Genomic DNA, 20,602 nt, shown 5'->3' on the forward strand with positions numbered 1-20,602 from the left:
TTTAAACAGAAAACAATGCACAACTATATTCAATTATTACTAGTGAAGTATAGTGTGTAAACAACATGTTACAAGTGGAGATATAGTTAAGTTTTATACAATTTCAGATCAAGGGATCATGAAATGACTGAGAAAAAAAAAATCATTCTTTAAGCTTATATTTAGTATAACATTAACTGGGGTTCAGCTTAAGCATTAGGGGTAAACTTCCTTTCAGAGAAGTCCTTTCCGAGGGGTATATTAGCTGTGTAAAATTGCTGGATGGATCCGGGAATCGGGATAAACTGACATGAAGTGTCTAATCTGGAGGAGGGATGAACATGTTCGATTCCAGGACAAAAATGATGCACGGATAGTGATTTTGCAAGGACAGAGCTCTTTTGTGGGCCGCATGCATCTCGCGTACTGGGCAACTTGCAAAATACAAAGTTGTTTCTCTTTCTTCTGACCTGGCGTCTCTTGTGAGTTCCTGAGTGTTGCTGTAACAAAAAGTCCATAAAATACGCATCGCACACATTGTCACACTCAAATCTGTTTTTCATTGTGAGCCTTATCTCCAATCTTTCAAATTTGATGGGCTTCACAGCAGGGTGGTGATTAGCACCGGCTCCTCACAGCAAGAAGGTTCCTGGTTTAAATCTCATCTGGGACTTTTCTTTGGAGAGTTTGCACGTTCTCTCTGTGCCAGTGCTGGTTTTCTACTCCTGCAACCACTCACAGTCCAAAAAAACAGAAACATACATGTAAGATGAATTGGTGATTCTAAATTGACCCAAAGTACGAGTGTGAGCGTGCATGGTTGTTTGCCTCTGTGTTGGCCCTAAAAATGACTGGCAAACTGTCCAGAGAAATGCAGAAACTACTAGTTCTTTTTAAAGCTACATCATCTACTGAATGAATAGATTTATGTAAGCATGGGAAATAAATATGTTGGAGCAAGAAATTGTTTATTCCCCTCCAAATTTAGTGTAGTGGAAGTAATGAAAGCATAACAATGAAATACGGTACGAAAATACCTCCAGTGACCGTCCACCACTTTCAAATCACGTTTTATTCAATATGAATTGGACCCCCAGGACTCTGTTGTAGGTACATGTAGCACGAGGGAAACGCAGCACTGCGATTGGACCAGCCCAGTGTATTACTCTATAGCTCTGGACCAGCCCCTTCATCAAACCCCTCCCACGTTCCCGGAACAGGAAGTACCTGCGTTTTGCTGTTGCTGACGTTGGTGCTGTCTGAAGTGACGATGGCGTCCACAGATCAGTCGCTCCTGGACCTTACAGACAGGGAAACCCGGGAAAAACTCTCGTTATGGGACCGCCGCACGGATGCAACGGCTCCCCTCACGGAGAAACAAATGGACTCTATCCTGGAGATCCGAGCTGCGGCTGAAATACTCCCCGTTCCTTCAGAGGTGAAATGGGACTCTTAACAGCTAGCTGGCTAACGAGAATGCTAACTTAAAGTCTAAAACCAAGGAGAGGTTAAGTATATGTAGAAGAGGCCTCTGTGTGAACGTAATTACCTCTCTGTCATGTTAAGATAACGTTTCAAAAGAATATATGACGGAATCTCAGCTGTTATGCTTCTGTGCTTGCTTGCATTTCGCACCTCCAGATCAAGCTATCCAGCACGTTAGCTTCAGTTGAAGGCTTGTTTAGTGGGTTTGGGACCAACGAGCCCTGTTTTTGTGTTGCAGTTGCCCATTGAGGACTTGTGCAGCCTGTCGTCTCGGTCCTTGCAGTCCCCATTCACAGCGACTGTGCCCGCTTCAACAGAGGACGTCCTGCTGAAAGGTTTTCAGATGCTCGACATGGAAAGTGACAGGATAGAAACTGCACAGCAGGTGACTGTCGATGCCAGAAGCGAACAGTATGCAGCCAGTCAAACTTATATTCCCAAATTAAGATGCACGGTTTTAACATGAAGACGTTTTCTTCTTCTTCTTCTTCTTCTTCTTCTTCTTTCTTTTTTTCCTTCTTTTTCTTTAGTTTTTTGCTTGGTTTGCCAAGTTACAGGCAAACATGGACCAGGATGACAACTCGAAATACAGGTGCTTTAAACTTTTATGTGATTTACTTAAGCTAAGGTGTCATGCTGTGTGCATTGGCTGGGTCTTTGTTTCTGGAAGGGGTGTGTCAGACAAAAGTTTTTTTTAAAAGGGTGAGTCTGAAACAAACACTCAGGCAGGACTGGTAAACGCAGTGTTCTTGATGCAGCGTGGAAATAGTGCCCAGACTCCACCTGCAAATGTGTCAACCCAGTCCTGTACGACGCTGTGCCGCTTTTGTCGGCTAAACTTTCTCACTCCGCCTTTGACCACATCCGCCAGTAGTGACGCCACAGTAATTGTTTTGCCTCTGCAAGCCAACGAACGTAATCTGCGCCAAAAAACAATCCCTTTTTAGATCTGATTTCTGAAATGCAACGTGCTGTTGTAATCCTCACCTCCTTCACTGTGTATTCTTGTTTTGGAGAAAACAAACAAATGGTCTGTGTTTCCCTTTAGGAGAACCAGAGATGATCTGAACTGCTACCAGGAACAGTGTGATGCTATTCTGAAAGATGTCAATGCAGCTCTTGAGCACTTGGACTCCCTTCAGAAGCAGTACCTGTTCGTGTCCAATAAGACCGGCGCCCTACACGAGGCCTGTGAACAGCTTCTAAAAGAGCAGGTGATGTCACTTAGTGCCAGTTTATCGACATGATAAACAGATTGCCGATCAGTGGATAATATGTACCAAGTGCCATGAATAAATGCTTATCAGAATATAGATTTCTCCCATGTATTCTTTATTTGTAAGAATGACAGATCTTGGAATAATCTTGGGTAAATGTGACTCAGCAGGAAGCCTGAGCCGAAATGACCCGTGGCTTTAAACTGAGGTCTGTTTGCTCTCCTTGCAGTCGGAGCTTGTCGACCTGGCAGAGAGCATTCAGCAGAAGCTGTCGTATTTTAACGAGTTGGAAAACATAAACACGGTGAGCTGCGCTTCCCTTTTTGCATCTTCCTACAATCGACCACTGACAATGTAGCACCTGTGTCAGGGAGATGGTTGATTACATGCAAATGCACCTGCTTATGAAACACAAAATATAAGCTTTTGTTCAAGATGACAAAGAAATAAACAGAAACTTTTTATTTATTTTTTCCCCCCACGTGTCTCTCAACCAGCTTCGGAAGTATGGGCAACGGAGCTGTGACGGTGTTGAAATTCACTTCAAACTAAACTTTTCTTTTTTATATATTTGCAGAAACTGAACTCCCCGACTTTATCTGTAAATAGCGAAGGTTTTATTCCGATGCTGTCCAAATTGGATGACTGCGTTGAATACGTTTCCTCTCATGTAAGTGGCCTATCCTTTTTTTTTTATGTGTGCAGATCTTATTTGAACACTTTGTACCCTTTTGAGATACTTTTTGCAGACGGTAGTTGGCATTTGAATGTTTTTAGTATAGGTTGTACATTATTATACCCAATGTGCCAAAAGTCTGTATTAACATCTGAATTGCGCTGTCGTTGCAACGTATTATAGTCCGCGCACAAGTGTATGTGATCCCTCCTAACGATGTCTGACATCTGCGTATTTCTGTTGATTACAGCCCAATTTCATGGATTATCCGGTTTATTTGGCCAAGTTCAAACAATGTCTCTCCAAAGCAATGCACTTCATGAAGGTCCATATTGTAAACACTCTGCAGTATCTCACCAGCCAGTTAACGAAAAGGGTAAGGACAACGCACGATTCCTCCTCTATGAAGTTTAAAATGGTCCACAATAGGAATGTAAGCGCGTGTGTATCTATCTGCAACTCTTCATTATGAGATGTTTGGCATGTAATTTCCATCATTTTGGTGTTTCTTGTGGGTTTTGCATATATCATGCCAGTTTTACTGGGGAAAAAGAAAACACATGCCAGAATTTGAATATAGCCCTCATCCGGTGGCTTTCTTCTTCTTCAACCCTTTTTTTTTTTTTACTAAAAAGACAATGGCATCGTTATCTGAATTGACAAAAAACTGTTGCTGGCTAGTATCATAAATGATCCATTTCCAGGAGCTACCTGTCTGACACGAGGAATATGTTTTTCTAAACTGTTGCACCGTTATTGTTGCGAGGTTACAGTTACAGAGTCAATTCATGCATTGTAATACTCTTCAGACCGGCGCTGAAGCTGTTGGATGTTACTTTTCCGCCATTCAGTTTCCAAGCAAACACCTGTGCGAAAGTTTCTGTAGGTTGTTTGAACTTTTATATACTCATGAGTTGTTAACAAACTCTCTCTCTCTCTCTCTCTCTCCGCCACGTTGACTCGAGCTGAACTAAACATCCAGAGTTAGTTTGGGCTTTAATTGCAACCAGCAACTGGATATAGCTCGCTGTAGTGGTACTTAAGCTGCTGTTTTGTTGTTTATAAAAGAATGCAGAAGTCCATTTTATCGGGTCTCCGTTTAAAACAAGATTGCACTCTTTGGGAGTGGATGGATGTAGACGGTGCGATAACATGTAAATAATAGAAAACGTAGCTATGCAAATAAATGGAATGGCATCTAGGGAATCAAACTGCACATTGCAAACAGCTTAGGAGGTTACTAACGTCCCCCGAGTCCGCTGGAAATAAATGTAGGGAGAAAAAAAAAAAAACTAAGGCAAACCTAATACCTTGGCTCAGGTAGTAAAAAAAAAAGTGGTGCCCCGTTAGGTTGATTTGTATTTTTGGATATTAATTGTTGGGTCAGAGGTCATGAAAACCCCAATTTGATCTGATCTTGTGATTCTACACCAATGAAAACAAATTCAGTGTAAAAGGTTTCTGCCAGCATCACCCTGAATATGACATGCTGGAACATAGGAATTAAACGTGCAGTTAAACATCAGCATTTGATTGTGTGCGCGCGTGTGTGTGTGTTTTCTTTCTTTCTTTCTATCAGGATCCTATGGGTCTGACTAATGCAGACAACGCATTTACACTCTACTATGTGAAGTTTAGAGCAGCTGCACCGAAAGTTAGAGTGAGTATAAATATTCACAACTAACTTAATTTATGCAGCTAATTCTTTTTTTTTTTCCTATTGATGATTTTCTCTTAAAATTCCTTCCATCCAGTCACTGATCGAACAGATTGAGCAGCGGGCGGAGAAGATTCCAGAGTGAGTACGATCGTTTTTTTTCTCCGGAACATGGCGACAGCGCCGCGCTCCCTCCTGTAGATGTGTTTTCCCAATGTTCGAAATTGACCCGTCTGTCTCTCGATGTGAGCAGATACAATCAGCTTCTCGATGAAATCCACCAGTGCTATCTTGACCAGAGAGAGCAGCTGCTCAGTCCCTGCATCACAACCACCATTACTGACTTGACCAACCAGAACATCAAAGACCACTGTACTCTGGTAAGGCATGAGTAGTTCAAAGCTCCATCTGCCCTTTAGTTTTAATAAGGTGACATTTTGGTTTGTATAGAATGAAACAGCGTGGGACCTCGGGGATATTTTTCCGCAGTGTTTGGAAGAGACACAAAGTTGCGCACATGATAAATGAGCCTGACCTCAGGCCGGTGTCGAGAGATTTGTCCTGTTTTGCTCCAAAGTGAATTGCTGTGCAGACACCGGGTGTGTTGTTAGTATTCCCCTCCGTCATACCTAATCTATGTAACTGTGAATTATTACACCCCTCTGTTTCTGAAAATTGGCTTGACCTGAAGGTCGGCTCAAAAAAAAAAGAAAAAAAAAGAATGGTGGATGATTTTATTTGTGTTTGTTCTTAAAACATTTGCAAGTGTGTGCTCAGTGTGTGTGTTTTCGTGCAGGTTCGCAGTGGCTGTGCTTTCATGGTTCACGTGTGTCAGGACGAACACCAACTGTACAATGAGTTCTTCTCCAAACCTACACTCAAACTTGAGTGAGTAGCACCGCCCTCCCACCACCTGTGATGACAGCTGACTGTTGAAAATTTGAAGCTTCAACAGAAAGCGATGGCTTTTAACATTTTCTAAGTTCTGTAAAGGACTGAACTAGTTTTTAAATCTCTGACAGTGAGCTGCTGGAGACGCTATGTGTGTCACTGTACGACGTCCTCCGGCCGCTGATTATCCACATCATCCACCTGGAGACCCTGTCTGAGCTCTGCAGCATCCTTAAGAATGAGATGCTGGAGGACCACGTTCAAAATAATGGTACGTTCGAGCTTTTCCTCTTCTCGAAGCTTCTCTTATGCCGTAGTGTGTGCTAAGTGCAGGTATATTTTTTGCTGTAAAGGTGAAATTCTGATGGGAAACAGCTGGTGAGGTTACAACAGGTGGTTTTCTTTCCTCTACATGTTAGTTGGAAGTGTTGACAGCGCCTCCTTAATTCTGGCTAACTAGTTGGCTTGAATGTGTTCCTTGAAGTTGTGAAAACGGGGTGAAAACAGCTAACAAGCTTCCTTTTATTAGCTGTACCACCAAATGCTGGTGTATCACCTTCCTGTGGGGTTGTTTGGAGGTTCATAGAGGTGTTGATGTGTTTTTTTTTTTTTTTTTTGTTGTTGTTGTTTTTGTATCTCATAACTAGAGTACTATAACAACAGTACAATTGGCAAGAAACTTATTTTTCTGATGAATTGTGCTTCGTTATGCCACTAGCTATAGTCTGTCACTTTCACTGTTTGAACTCGGCTGCTGGACCACCTCGTTCTTTTTTGGCGATCGGAGAAGGAGCTAGGTTTTCGATGCCGTGTGCGCAAGCGTCAACCCAAAGTAGTGGCTTTTTCCGCTTTCATTCTTCAGTCTTTAAAACGTTTAGGAATTACAGCCATTTTCCAAACCCTCCATTTTTCTTGGGACAAAAAGTAGCTGGAATATTGACCGACGGCAAGTTTCTTTAGCAGGTGTTTCTTTCTTAAGGCCTCGGTATGCTACTCCGTCGCTATCCGTCAATCAGACTCCATGGTCTCGCAGAGGCGATTAAACCTTTCGAAGTTCTCCGTCGGGATGTTGGATACGCAAGGCAATTCACCTCCCGATCAGTAGGCGTCGCTACGCTAGGCAAACCAATCTTGCGATGTCTATCGTGAAAGTCGTTGATTGATTGTTTACCTTCCGGCTCCGTTCCACTCCTCACAGTGAACGATGGCGACTGAGAGAGTTGCAAATATTGAAATGCAAATAATTTTGATCAAATGTTGACCAGCACACAGTAAACTCTTTCAAAAATGGCGGTGTTGTTGCTCTGAGAGGAAGGAGCTAAACCGGAAAAGTAATTCCGGAAATGATGTTGTTAACCGACCAATCACAACCCTTGCGGTCTCCGCGAGTCTCCGTCGCCTCGACGGATAGATAGACGGAGAGCATCTCCGGAAGGGTCTCCGTGGCTCTCCGTAGCCTTTTCCGGACGACCATAAATCAGGCTTAATTCATGAAAACTTAGAGACGAAAGGTCTGGATTATTTCATGTGTTAAATTACGAGCCCTCATCATGTGTCCCAAGCAAGTCTATGATTCAATTGAGTGAGGCCATCATTAAAGGCACTTTGTGCTTGAACATCCAATGTACACAGAGCCTGTAGTGTTCCTGTTTACCCAACTTCAAAGCCTATGCTGTAGCTTGATGTGTACTTCCCCAGAAATACTGCTCTGGTTTACTTGATCCGCTTTACTTAAGATTTACGTAAGATATACTGTTTTGCTCAAATATGATGCCCCTTCCTGCGAATCATTGTAAAATGTAACGGGCTTTAATCATAGCAGGTTTAATCATCAGGCTAAATACAATTAGCAGTACACTCCCTGCAGCTACACGATTCCACTGTTATACACAGTATCTACTTTAAAATCTCGCCCCTTTTCTGTGTTGCAGCAGTTTCAGTAAAATTGACTTTTTAACATCTCTGAGCTCCACATGTGCTCACACAGCCGGAGTCCCATTCGCAAACTTTTTTTTTTCTCCAGTTGCTATTATTTTAAAGTGCAGCTTAGAAACGGCAACGTTAACACCGGGTTTGGGGGTAAACCGAAGCTCGGAGCAGACGCGCATCCTACAAGGATAATGGCTCGCACCTCGCGTCAGTAACGTATGTGGCTTCCATGTCGATCTAACAAGGACCCATTAAATAAGCTGTAGGATGGGAAAAAAACGAAGCTGACTTCTGAAGAGAGAGGGCGTAAATTTGAAGATTTCTCAAACACGCTACGCTGTAGGTACAATTTTTAAGAAGAAATGCACGGTTAAGCTCAAGAACCCCGAACGGCCTTGAATACAATTACAGCCCGTTAAAGTGGGTGATTACAGAATACTTTCCTTGGTGAAGAAAACCTCCTTCACAACGCCAAGTCAAGAGCTCTCTTGAGAGGGTAAGCAAGGCTAATCATCATCAAAAATCTATGATCAAGGAAAGCCTTCACGAATGTAAACGCAGAGGATTTACTTCAAGGTTCCAAAACACTACAAGTGCTTCCAAACGAGCCAGAGAAACATCTAAAAGATAGACCACGCGCTTGAGAAACAACACTCTGTGGACAGATGAGATCAAAATGAACGTGTACGATAATGATGCAAAGGGAGGATTGTGTTCAGGAAAGGTTCACCGTTCAAAGCATAGCGCACGGCATGTCAAACATGCTGAAAGATGTAGCGGGATGAAGTGTGCAGACCTGTGCTTCGTGCTCAGACTCTGTCTGAATTGGACAAAAGCTAACAGGACACTCATTCACAGATGGAAAAGGCATGAAAACATACCACAGAGGCAACAAAAAAGCTTGTTGAGGCAAATGAATGGCAGGATCTGACTAGAGCCCTGCACTCCCGCGGGACTCCCGCGGGACCCAACGCAAAGGAGTGCGGCGCGGGACACATTTTGAGAGTTCATTGCGGGCGCGGGCGGGAGGGGGAGTGCCCAGTGCGGGAGCGTGCGGGAGCGTGCGGGAGCGTGCGGGAGCGTGCGGGAGCGTGGGGGAGCGTGCGGGAGCGGGCGGGAGCGGTGATAAGCTGCAGTCCCACTAACTAAAAACGTGTTTAATATAAAAGCTATAATGATCTCCTGCTGCTGAAAACAACTGAGAAGAAATAAAGCCTAACTAAAAGAAGTTCAAAAGCGCGATCCATCTCTCCTTTTATTCAGGAGATGCGCATTGCACAACAACGAGGGACAGGGCATGGTTAACCTACTTAAATAATAATTGGATTACATGTTACATTTTCAACATTCTGGGTTTAGAAAAGGTAGGGTAATTAATAACACATATTGTTTTCATTCCACTTGTTTGCATTTAAATCAATGTAACGTGAGCTGTAGGCTTAGATATTTATGCTCAAATCCACTCAAAGTAGGGGGCGGGGCTCCATCACGCTGTGTTTAAAATCATATTAACTAGAAATATATACTTTTACTTCCAAGAATGGAAATGTGAGGAGTGGCATATAACATATGTACAATGTATTTTCTTAATATTCACGGTAGATTTTGGTAGGTATGTTGGGTAGGCGGGAGTGCACACAGTGTAAATTCTGTCCCGCGCAGGCCTCTAGTTCTGACCTCATCCTCAGACATATTCTTTTTCAATGACTGAAGACAAAACAACGAGACCCACAAGCAAGCAGCACTAACTGCAAGTGACCGTAGTAAAGGCCAGACTGCCTCTGACAGGCATATGTTGAGATGATGTATGATAATCGTCATCATTATTACTTATTTATATGACATTATGAAAACCGCAGATGTTTAAATCATTTCTTTATGATGGGAAATCTTTTGACATGCTGTTCAAAGGCTTTTACTCGGTTCTTCTGTCTCTCATTCTATGTCTATGGTTCAGACCCTGAAGAACCTTTACGCATTTATGATATTTCCCAGAAAAATAGAAGCCAATATTTGTTGTGATTTTGATGTCTGGTTGAACCGTTAACTGACCTCGGTGTGCTTTTATGTAGCTGCTCAGCTGGGCGCCTTTGATGCTGTAGTGAAGCAGATGCTGGAAGATGTTCAGGAGAGGCTGGTCTACAGGACTCACATTTACATCCAGACTGATATCTTAGGCTACAACCCAGCTCCGGGTGACCTGGCTTACCCTGAAAAACTGGAAATGATGGAGGTAAGGCTTGTGCGCTTAAGGAAAAAAAAAAATAATAAAATGTCACCATTGCATAGTTTGCGAACTATCCATCCAACCGGGGGGTGCTGGAGCCTATCCCAGATGTCACTGGGTGAGAGGTGGGAGTATGTAAACCAGTTCAATCCATTTATTTTGTGGTTTTCTGAGTTGTTTCATGCTATTTGTGTCAAAAAAAATTGTTTCAGCTTCTGTACAACCAGCTTTACACAGTGTCAGTGTCAGTAGACTCATTTACTTTCCCAATATCTATTTAAATGTTGATTTGTTGTTTAGTCTATTAAATGTACGGTAGTTGCCAATCACAAGATGCCAGAGCACTGCTGACAGTCCCGAAATTCCCAATTGTCCACAGGTTCTCAAAAAGGCTTTTCTTTCTTTGGTATTCTTTAGATATTCATGAGACATCAAGTTTCCCTTTTGACTTTTTTTTTTTTTTTTTTTCTCTCCCAATGAGTTTAATTTCATTTTATGTTCAGTGTTCAAAGACCTGTGAACTTCTTCTGTAGCTGAGGAAAAAAAGGGACTTGCAACTTCTAACACCATCTCCGGCTTCATAAGATGTCGTAAGGCTTTAAGCTTTATGTATATTTAAAGCCACAGAAAGCCTTTGTTCTTTTTGCGAGATATCTGCACGTGTTGTGGAAAATGTCATCGTTTTGTCTTTAACAGCTTCAACATGTGTTGTTTCTGCACTTTTTTGCTTTACATCAAATCCCCAAATACTGTTGATATTCATTTGGATGTTTATTTGTCCTTGCGTTTGGATACAGATTTTATTTATTTTTTATTTTTTGGCAAGTTGGATTTTATCTGAGTCGTCTAGCCTTGGAAAAACCTGGACTTTACTTGACAGAATCTTACATATTGCATGTATTTGTATTCAGTCTGCCCGTTCCTTTTATTCCTCTTTTTATGAATAGAAAATCGCACAGAGTTTGAAAGAGGAGCAGATGAAGCAGATGTCACAAGAGTCGGTGTTTTCTGAAGTACAACTTGCAGATGCTGATGGGAGAAATAACAGTAATGCTGGTCTGTGTCTCAAGATTGTGACTCTTGCTTTTTCAGCCATTGATTGTTGCTACAATTTGCCTGATGCTTCTTCCTCGTACATACACTACTTACAGGCAACGTGGAAGCATCCCGACTGCACGCATCTGTCTCTCCTGCGGATCTGCACGGCATGTGGTATCCTACCGTTAGGCGAACGCTGGTTTGTCTGTCCAAGCTCTACAGATGTATAGATGTGAGTCTCTCATTTTTATCAGTGGCTCATTTACTGTACGGCAGGATGCACGGTGTTTAGATGTAGCACGTTTGCGTCTCTTATCCGTCTGTTTCCTTACACCAACTCTTGATCTTTTTCCAGAGAGCAGTGTTCCAGGGTTTATCTCAAGAAGCCTTATCAGCCTGCATCCAGTCGCTGCTTAAAGCCTCTGATATCATCCTTAAAAACAAGGTTGGCACACACGGTTAAGCGGAGAATCTGGTTTTATATATGCCCCTTTCATTTTCTTTTTTTATTCTGATAAAAATGAAAATGGATGAGTGGCATGCTCGAGGTTGGGCGCCAAAAAATATATTTTTTTTGGGTGGGGGGGGCAGATTAGAAGATAAACAAATCTCTAAAGTACTGAGATATTTTTCTGTTGCTTTGTGTAATTTTGGCGTGTTCACTCTCATCGTTGTGACAGTTCCGTTGATTTTGTTGCATACAGGGACTCATCGAAACTGCTGCCATGGGCTCCTGTTAGCACCTACCTTGCCCCATGAAAATTAAGATAACCAATGCCTTTATTCAATTTGTATCACACCAAACTGTATCTTCATTTTAGTTTGTAATATAATCAATAAATGGTCGTTGACAGGATTGATGACAAGAAATCTGTTAAAAAACTATTTGTAAGGCAAACTAAAGGACTCCCGAGTGATTCTGCACCAGTGTCACCTTTTATGAAAGAGTCCTCAGGAGAAAAAAAACAATATTTACATATTTATGTCCATGAAATGAAATGCATGACCTGTGCAAGTGAGCGTCTAAACACGTCTGATGGATTTTATTAATCAGTAACTGTGAACCTACAGGAAAATGGAGAACAATAAGTAAAGGTATGTTTAGAGAACAGGTGTAGAGAATTTCATGCAGGGGGTGGATTCACCAAATTTTGTTTCCCGAATTTCTTGCTATTACAGTGTAAGGAGCAAAAAAAAAAAAGCTGAAGAGGAAAAGAGAATGGTTTCTGTTATGGGATAATGATCACAACGAAGCTGCTTTGATGACACTAGATTTATGTATTTAATCTGGTTTTAATAGATGACCTATTATCCTCTACAGAGGCATCAGCAAACCATCCTTTATTTATGGGCTTGTCGATATTTTTGGCGAAGTGGCATATTTGAACCTAACATTTCAAATTAAAGGAGCAACATTGTTCTCAGGGGGATAAGTTCTCACCATATTTTGATGATGTCCTTTTCCAATCTCTCAGTTGCTTGCGGAGCAATAAATGACTCGGGCTGCCTTTATTTATCTCAGTGATATTCCCCTTCCGGCTGTGGTTAATCAGCAGTTATTAATTAGACGCGTTCCCTTATCGCCACCAAGCCTGTGCTTTTTTTTTTCTGCTCTCTGGAGTTTGGATAGTCAGCAGATGCCCTTTTTGTGTTGACAGCATGCAGTGTGGATATAACGCTTGTGCTCTCACTTTCTGCAGACACAAATAGACGGGCAACTTTTCCTGATCAAGCACCTGCTGATAATGCGTGAACAGATTGCCCCATTTCACACCGATTTTGCCATCAAGGAAATCTCACTGGACCTGAAAAAAACGCGAGGTAAGATAATTAAAGGCGGAGGGGACGTTGATGTTATGCTCCATAAATCCACTCATTACATTTTCATGCTCATTAAGCAACTTGTGCCTATCACATGCACTGGTGGCTGGCAACAATTAATGTGGAAATTGTAATCCAACACCATAATGTACATTAACCGCTGGCTCTCAGGGCAGAGTGGCTCCTCCTATCACCCTCATCTCAGCTCATGACAAATTGAATTTGCAGCACTAGAGGGCACTCTAATTCTACACCAGCCCAGATTTAATCTCTCTGCTTTGTGTTAAGATGCTGCCTTCAAAATCCTGAACCCTAAGGCTGTTCCCAGTTTCTTCCGACTTAATAGTCACAATGCCATACTTGAATTCCTGTTGGAGGTAAAGTATATATCTATTTTTTTCCTTCATCTTTCATACTAAACACACCATTCATATATACTTTGATAGCACACTGCCTAAGGGAAGCGTCACTCGATAGGGCTAAAGGCTTTTACTTTGCCCCCTCCAGGGAACACCAGAGATAAAGGAGCACTACGTTGACTCAAAGAAGGATGTGGACCGACACCTGAAGTTCAGCTGCGAGCAGTTAATCCAGCAGCAGACTCAGATCTTTGTGGGGAACCTTGAGGAGTTTCTCACCAAGGTAACTGTTGGAGCGAAGGCAGATGTAGCCTCAGGCGGAGATGGCACATCCTGACCTTAATTTTTTTTTTTTCAGCTTTTGAAAAAAATCTTAAAAAAAATTTTTTTTTGCTTGTTTAGTGATCACTGAAGGTCTCAGTGTTTCACATCAAGGGTATTTGATCCAGTTGCTCGGCGTTTGTGATAATGCATGTTTGCATATGTTTGTGTTCTCGGAGTACTTTTTTGTTTTCTTCTTCTTTTTTTGTTTTTAATGTAGATATGACTTTATTTTCAAATGAAAGACGAGTGAATGGGCTGACCTAAAAGTGCATCCTATTGTTTGTCAAAGTGAAATGTTTTGTTTTCGCTCAGGTTGAGGCTCTTAAAACAATGGCAATCCAGGGCGGTCCCACATATAGTCTGTCTCAGCAACCTTGGGCGCAGCCAGGTAAGATTTGTTCCGGGACAACGCCATGAGCATCACACAGCAATTCATCAAAACCCGTATAGTAAATGCTAGAGGGCACGTCAATGTTTTTCTTTGTCTTTTTCCAGTCACTATTTTTTTTTAATTATTTTTTCCCCTCCTCTTTTCAGCGAAGATCAACGAAATAGTGACGGCCACCTACCGGGTGATGAAGAGCAAGCTGCCAAGCACTTTACAGAGCATGTCCTTGTACTTGGCCAATAGAGACACGGAGTTCATCCTCTTCAAGCCCGTCCGGGTGGGTGGCAGAAAAGCTAGGGTACAGCATGTACTGTGCCGACATGGTTTCTTTTTAAGTCGTTGTTAAAGCTATTAGAATATCCCCGAATCCATTTGTGCGCTAATGTATTTACAGACCTGGAGTGCCGGGTTGTTGCACTCCAAGGTCCTATCTGTTTTCCCTTTTTTTAATAATACAAAGTGTTATTTACTTGTATCACTGGAGAGCTGAACTCGCTGTGTTTTTGTCTCTTCTCTGAGATATTAATGTAATGGCTCTATTGTACTGAGGGCTCTGCTGTCATGTAAGCAAACTTCTCATGATGTCAGATCTCATCCTTGATATATTCTCGTGAGAAGCCTGTCGGTGAATTTTGGGAAGATGGCAATTCTTTTCAGAATTGACTCTTTGCGGTTTATATTTTGCTTAAACGTAGCAGGGAGATTGCACCTTTAGCTAAATTGTCAGTGTGATTGAACTCTTAATAGAGGAATCTTTGTGCTGCCTGTGTACTGTTTATCAAGGTGCCAGGTGAGACTGAATGCGAAAGAAACTAAATTCAGCGGTTGCATGGAAACAAGACAGCGAGGGGGACAGAGGCCAGATGGAAATGTGGTCTAATTACCTTCCAGCTCTTAGTAATATGATGGTGTTTTCCACAGAATAACATCCAGCAGGTATTCCAAAGGCTGCACGCCTTGCTTCAGGAGGAATACAGTGGAGAAGACCTTCAAATCATCGCATGTCCATCTATGGAGCAGGTCGGTACTGTGGGATTAGCGCAGCCTTTAGGCACTTTTCATAGTTTGCATAATTCTGCTGCAGCATCCAAAACTGCTGCCAGCAACTTCGAGAAAGAAACATCACATAACATACATCAGCTCCGGCACAGCGAGCACTCATGATTTTTTTTCGTGACTCTCTTTCAGATTAACCTACTGCTTTCTGTGAATAAGTAATGTTCAGCAAAGCGATGCCGGTGAACACTCTCTGGGATAGCAACACGAAGCTGCAGCTCCGGCTCCGGCCATAACGCGGAGCTTTAAGGTTGAGTCGGCGGAACGACCAGAAAAGCTGCACCTGTGCCGCCTTCTGGACCATGGGCGGCAAAAAGAATCCCACACAAGGCCAAATAGTTTTTTTCTGGTCAGAGGTCTGGGCACTCATTTTGAAGTCCGAAAACTACATGGGAGGCGGAAAGAAACTTTCTGGAGCACTGAGCCGATCACTTTGTTCTACTCGCTCACAAATTAAGACTGGTGTTTTGGTTAGGGTTGCTTTCATGTCGGAGAAATCCATTACAAGAGTGGATTTTTGACAACAGTCGTGTTTCTTAACACCAGCTTGTTGGCAATTAAAAAAAAAAAAAAGAAAAAGAATTTGCACTCTAGTTTGAAAGTGGGATGGGTAACGAGGACACGGTTGATGCACATCTAGACCTGCCCCAGCTGTTGCTCATCAGCCATGAAGCTAACGGCCAGCAAGGGGGCCGACAGTCACATTTCCCTCCTGGTTTTGGAAGGATGGCGGGAGAAATGCTGCAAAATATTTTATTTCTTTATTTTAAAATGTAACGCACTCAGTGGAGCCCAATGATGACCTGACTCAGCAGGTCTCCTCCTGTCATAGCAGAGTCCACATGTCTGTTTTCCTAAACTGTACCACGCCCCTGTGGATGTATTTGTTACTCTTGCAAATGTGCTAGAAATCTTGTGTTTTATACTTTCCTTCTTTTATAACGAGCTCGATCTGTGTGCACTTTTCTCTGGCACAATAATGAGTTTTTGTTCCGTACGTGATGTGTGAATGTGTCTGGTCCTCACAGCGCTACAAAAGTAACCAGACATTAGTAGTGTAACATATGCTTTGATGCGTCCCATGTAAAAATGATGTGTGGGGGTATTCTATTTATGGACATTCTAATTAAAAAAGATTAATAATGTTCTTTGGCTTTATTTCTAAAAAGCACTTAGTCGTCAAATTCAAATTCAAGGGACACTGCGGTTCTGGTCGCTTCACTCAAATGAGAAACTGCCCATTGAAGGACATCATCGGCTTTAGGGGGTCTTCTTGGCAGAGGATTGCTGTTTCGCTGGCAGCTGCCGTCTTTCCATCCGTGAGATGAAGCTTTGCTGGGACTTGACCTTCCGTGGACTGATGGTCTTTTGATAAGTGGTGAGGGACTGGATGTTCTGGAGCAGGACATTGATCTCTGCGCTCTTCTCCTTCAGATACCTCTGAAGCATGTGGGGTCGCGGCACCATTAGACTTTTGCCTTGATTCAGCTGCAACAGCAAAAATATGCAAAGCAGAGGCAATTATTTGATCTGAAATTGGAGATGCTCTCTTGTATCTCTGCTGTTGCAGCACGTGCGTGCGGAAGCCAAAAGCCATGGTAACTTACTTTCAATTTTGTGCCTACGTTGAGCTGTATACAACAGTTACCAGAGGTGAACGTGATACTGATGTGCTCCTGGGATTTGATGCGGATGTTGAGGTTGGGGCTCAGTGTTAGGCTGAATGGCTGGCAGGGTGGAGCATGAACATGATACTCATTGTCCAGCCAGCTCCAGTGTTTCTTCAAATCTCCCGTCTCACTGCAATAAGTGCCTCCCTGTGAAGTCAGGTTGACCCTAATAGAAAGAGGCAGCTTGTGAAAACAAGCCCCAAAGAGGTTTTATGGTCTCATTCATATTTTGTCATTTCTGACTCAAATTTTTTATTTTTAAAGCTAATTCACATATCCTTTGATATAAAATGTAATATTGAATTAAGACCGATCCTACCAGATGCTGCCATTGTCATGATAACAGGTGCCCTGTCCTCTGTTGGTGAAAACTGCCTGAATGCGAGGCTGCTCATGTTTGTCCTCCAGGACCACCACACAAGACCAGTCAGCTGACTGTGCAGCAGCCACGAGAATGGCCAGTCTTCCTGATTGATAGCTTTTAAATGTAATTAAGGCAACGGATCAAACGTCAAGTACAGCAAACTGTAATTTGGATTCGCTTGAAAGGATACCACACCTGTCCTGTTCCATCTGGGAAGATCACAGAAAATGTCTGGCCACCGGTGTAGTGTTTGACGAGTGGCATTGTTCTCTGTTGAACCGCATGGAATTATTTATTTTTCAATTAATTTGAAGCGGTTACCCTTCTATGCTCTTAGCCTTTGTAAGGTAGGGGAATTTGTATGAAGCAGAATTGAAAGAAAGGGATTGGAATATTTGACGATACCTTTCGTCCTGCGCTTTTAACATTAAAAGAGAGCACGTTTTCGCAGTCCATCGTGTCTATTTCAGGGAACAAAGCCTCCGTCCTGGCAGCTGCGGCATCATCCAAGAGTTGACCGTGTGATGTGGCATACGCTTGTTTGTGTCCTGCAATGTAGTTTAAGGTGTCCTTAGATGGATGAACAAAAGAATGAAAGAACATTGTAATCTGCTTATGACATCTGTGGTTGTGCAACCTGCTTTAGGTGTCTGACAGTTTGAATCCTCTCTTGAGCCCAAACCCTTCGGCCTGCAGAGTGTCATTGAATATCAGGTATTAGACATTGAGTAAATTAAAATGAGAAAATAAAAAGAGAAAGAAAAGATTGAACCGTGGCCAGTAGGTGGTAATAGACAAGCAATCCTGACCTTTGATCTAACTGCTTTGCTGGGCCCCGATCGATCTTAGTTTTATGAGCAGTAAATTCTGAACCATTAGGTGAAGTCGCCGATGTGTTCCAAGCCTTTTTGCTGCAGATCAACTGAGAGAAAAGCCACTGTAAACGTAGGAATACTGTAAATACTCTTAATTCTTATTAATTCTGGTTTGCAGTCTCTGTTTACTCACATTTCTTTCTATTGGATATGTGTGTGCAACAAAGCACCCTACAAACCCCTCTTTAAATGTTTCCATTTGGACATATCAGGTGTTGCTCAAAGAAATCTTATTTTGGAGTTCACGGGCATAGAAAAAGAGGTGATTTTTAAAGGAAAGGAAAAAAAAGTTGTTGAAAAAATAAGTACGACTCAAAGGGACCTTAAATCACCAGGTAGCGTTGGTTTGGTAAAATTCGGAGTTGAACATTTGGGCTGCCAAGGACACTTTTTCCTTGTGATTTCCGAAGCTTTGATGATTCGATCGTGTACGACTTAAAGGTTATGCCCTGTTTTCATTCATTCCAGTCTGCCTTGATTGCTTATCATGGAACATGAACCACTAGATAGTTGAATTTGAAAACAGTCATTCACGTTCTGAACCCTGAGGGGCTCAGCCGTCGTTTGACAACCTCTACAGTGAAACTGGAGACATTGTATTTTCTTTTTAATGTGTACCTTATTCCCCAACCTTGTTTTGTGTGTAAAACAGACTTGTGGCTGATGGGAATGTAATCAGTTTAGTCTATATTTAGTCTTGAAATAGAGTGTAAGACAAATAATTTGACCTCCTGACGATGTTGCCCCGAAGAAGAGTCACGCAAGTCAATAATATTTGCCTTTTCTAGTCTGCACTCCGTTGAGATTTATATGGAAGTTTAAAACGGCTCATCCAATTGTTGTCAGGATATTTCATTGTAATCAGCCCCGTGAAGAGGCATTTACGTAGGAGGATTCAAAAGATCTTTAGGATTTGTCATATTTATCCCCTTGTAACTCCCATTTAGCTTTGATGTGGTGATTGACCAGCTGACACGAACATCCCCTGCAGCTGAGGTGCAAGCATGGCCAGAATGCTAAAAGGCTTGAAACGGCACTATTTACAATTTCTACTTGGTTATTTCAGATGTTTGGCTTCTTGCTTTGTTGTTATCCTTTGCAAAAATATAAATTCACTGATATTTCCTTAATTGATTCCATAATCATTCCAACCAGCCGCATTCAGTGACCATGAACAAATTTGAATGAGTTTCTTTGCATAAATTGGCACCACGTAGATTGAACTCTCACCTCCTTTGGGTCAACACTGGTGAATGTCTCAGCACTGGTCACTGGGGATTTTTCCCCCCGCTGGCAGTTCTCTGAGCGAATGTTCTTCACAGTGTGCGGTAACTCATCTGATCCACTTGGAGATGAAATCTGAAAACACTGGAATAGATGCTAATCGTGTTCTATCCATATACTGCATTAATATGCAAAAAGCTAAATCGGTGCCTGCCTTGTTTTAGAAGAAGCAGCAGCAGTGACAGGTAAGTTTTGATATAACACAAAAGCCAACTAATGGTGTGTTCCATAAATAGTTTCATATTTATTAAAGAGGAGGAAAATAAGCAGCTGTAAGTGACATTTTCTTTCATACCTTGTCAAGATTAGTTAAAATCTCTTCAGTTCCTCCTTGGCAAGCTGTCTGAGTTTGGGGAATTTTCTTCCCGAGCAAATCCAGCATTTCATTATCTGGGGATATCTCCGGCTCAGGCGTCGTGTTTTTAAAAACACTCTGAAGAGAACAAACAAAGACATTTAATAATTTAATAAATTCTTTGAGGTCTTTAGCTTGTGCCTCGTGAATAAATCAAAAGCGCGAAACTCCGTGTCTCTTGATAACATGTCGTATCATCTTTCACAGGATAAAACTAAAACACTGTGACAAGGCTATGATAACTCCAATTCAGATTTTCTTTGGCAAAAAGAAAAGCATTTCTAAAAACACACAAAAGCCCCTTTACACGTGATAATTCTGTCAAAGTTTTTTTTTTTTTCTAAGGAGCTCTCGAAAAAGTGCTTCTCAAATGTTAGTTTAATAAAGTCAACTTAAAAGAAACCTTCGACTTTGTAAGGGACTTCTTATCGCTGCACTTCACACAACGAGGCATTTTACGAGCCAGAATACCTCATAGTGAGCTTGTTGCTGCAAACATTCTTCTTGGTTAGGACCCCGACTCAACTCGCCCAGCTGCTCGCTTGACAACTCCAAATTCTTCTCTGGAGACTTTGGCGTTTCATGGTCTGGCTGTTCGCAGTCTACAGACAATTAGGAGAAAAGAGATCAATCTTTATCAGTCAAGATCAGAGGCTCATCAGAATGGAATATGAAGAAAAGTTACCTGGACTGCACACATCCTTGTGCTTCCAGTCGGTCTGAGTGCCAACGCTGATTCTGCTGACAAGTCTCCCATCGAATGCACAGATTGTCAGGAATTCACAGGAGTTTACGCTGAAACCAGATCCTCATTATCAGTTTGGTGAGTCCAAACCCCATTCAAAAGATAACTCCAGCACACACACAACGTAAAGCATTTTGTTGGATTCAAGTTCAGTTTTCTGATTAATCTGTGTGTGAAGCTGAATTTGTTGCAGCCGATACAAGAGACAAATTTGTCTTGCATCCAACCAATGCAGATGAGATTGTATTCAATGAAGGCGATT

General features: G+C 42.1%; 1 protein-coding gene across 1 annotated transcript; it reads left to right on the forward strand.

Moving 5' to 3' along the window:
* Positions 1 to 1,221: 1,221 nt before the first annotated feature.
* cog3 (component of oligomeric golgi complex 3) lies at positions 1,222 to 16,192 on the forward strand. The gene is made up of 23 exons (XM_075479567.1): positions 1,222 to 1,417; positions 1,703 to 1,849; positions 1,995 to 2,056; positions 2,513 to 2,678; positions 2,911 to 2,985; positions 3,259 to 3,351; positions 3,608 to 3,733; positions 4,937 to 5,017; positions 5,112 to 5,155; positions 5,268 to 5,394; positions 5,811 to 5,902; positions 6,037 to 6,176; positions 9,907 to 10,067; positions 11,009 to 11,117; positions 11,213 to 11,331; positions 11,455 to 11,544; positions 12,800 to 12,920; positions 13,209 to 13,297; positions 13,428 to 13,562; positions 13,916 to 13,991; positions 14,141 to 14,268; positions 14,913 to 15,011; positions 15,180 to 16,192. The coding sequence occupies exons 1-23, from the start codon at positions 1,250 to 1,252 to the stop codon at positions 15,207 to 15,209; spliced, it is 2,478 nt and encodes an 825-aa protein (XP_075335682.1). The 5' UTR covers positions 1,222 to 1,249; the 3' UTR covers positions 15,210 to 16,192.
* Positions 16,193 to 20,602: the final 4,410 nt, after the last annotated feature.

This window comes from Odontesthes bonariensis, chromosome 12 (genome assembly GCF_027942865.1).
Source record: "Odontesthes bonariensis isolate fOdoBon6 chromosome 12, fOdoBon6.hap1, whole genome shotgun sequence".
NCBI lineage: Eukaryota > Metazoa > Chordata > Actinopteri > Atheriniformes > Atherinopsidae > Odontesthes > Odontesthes bonariensis.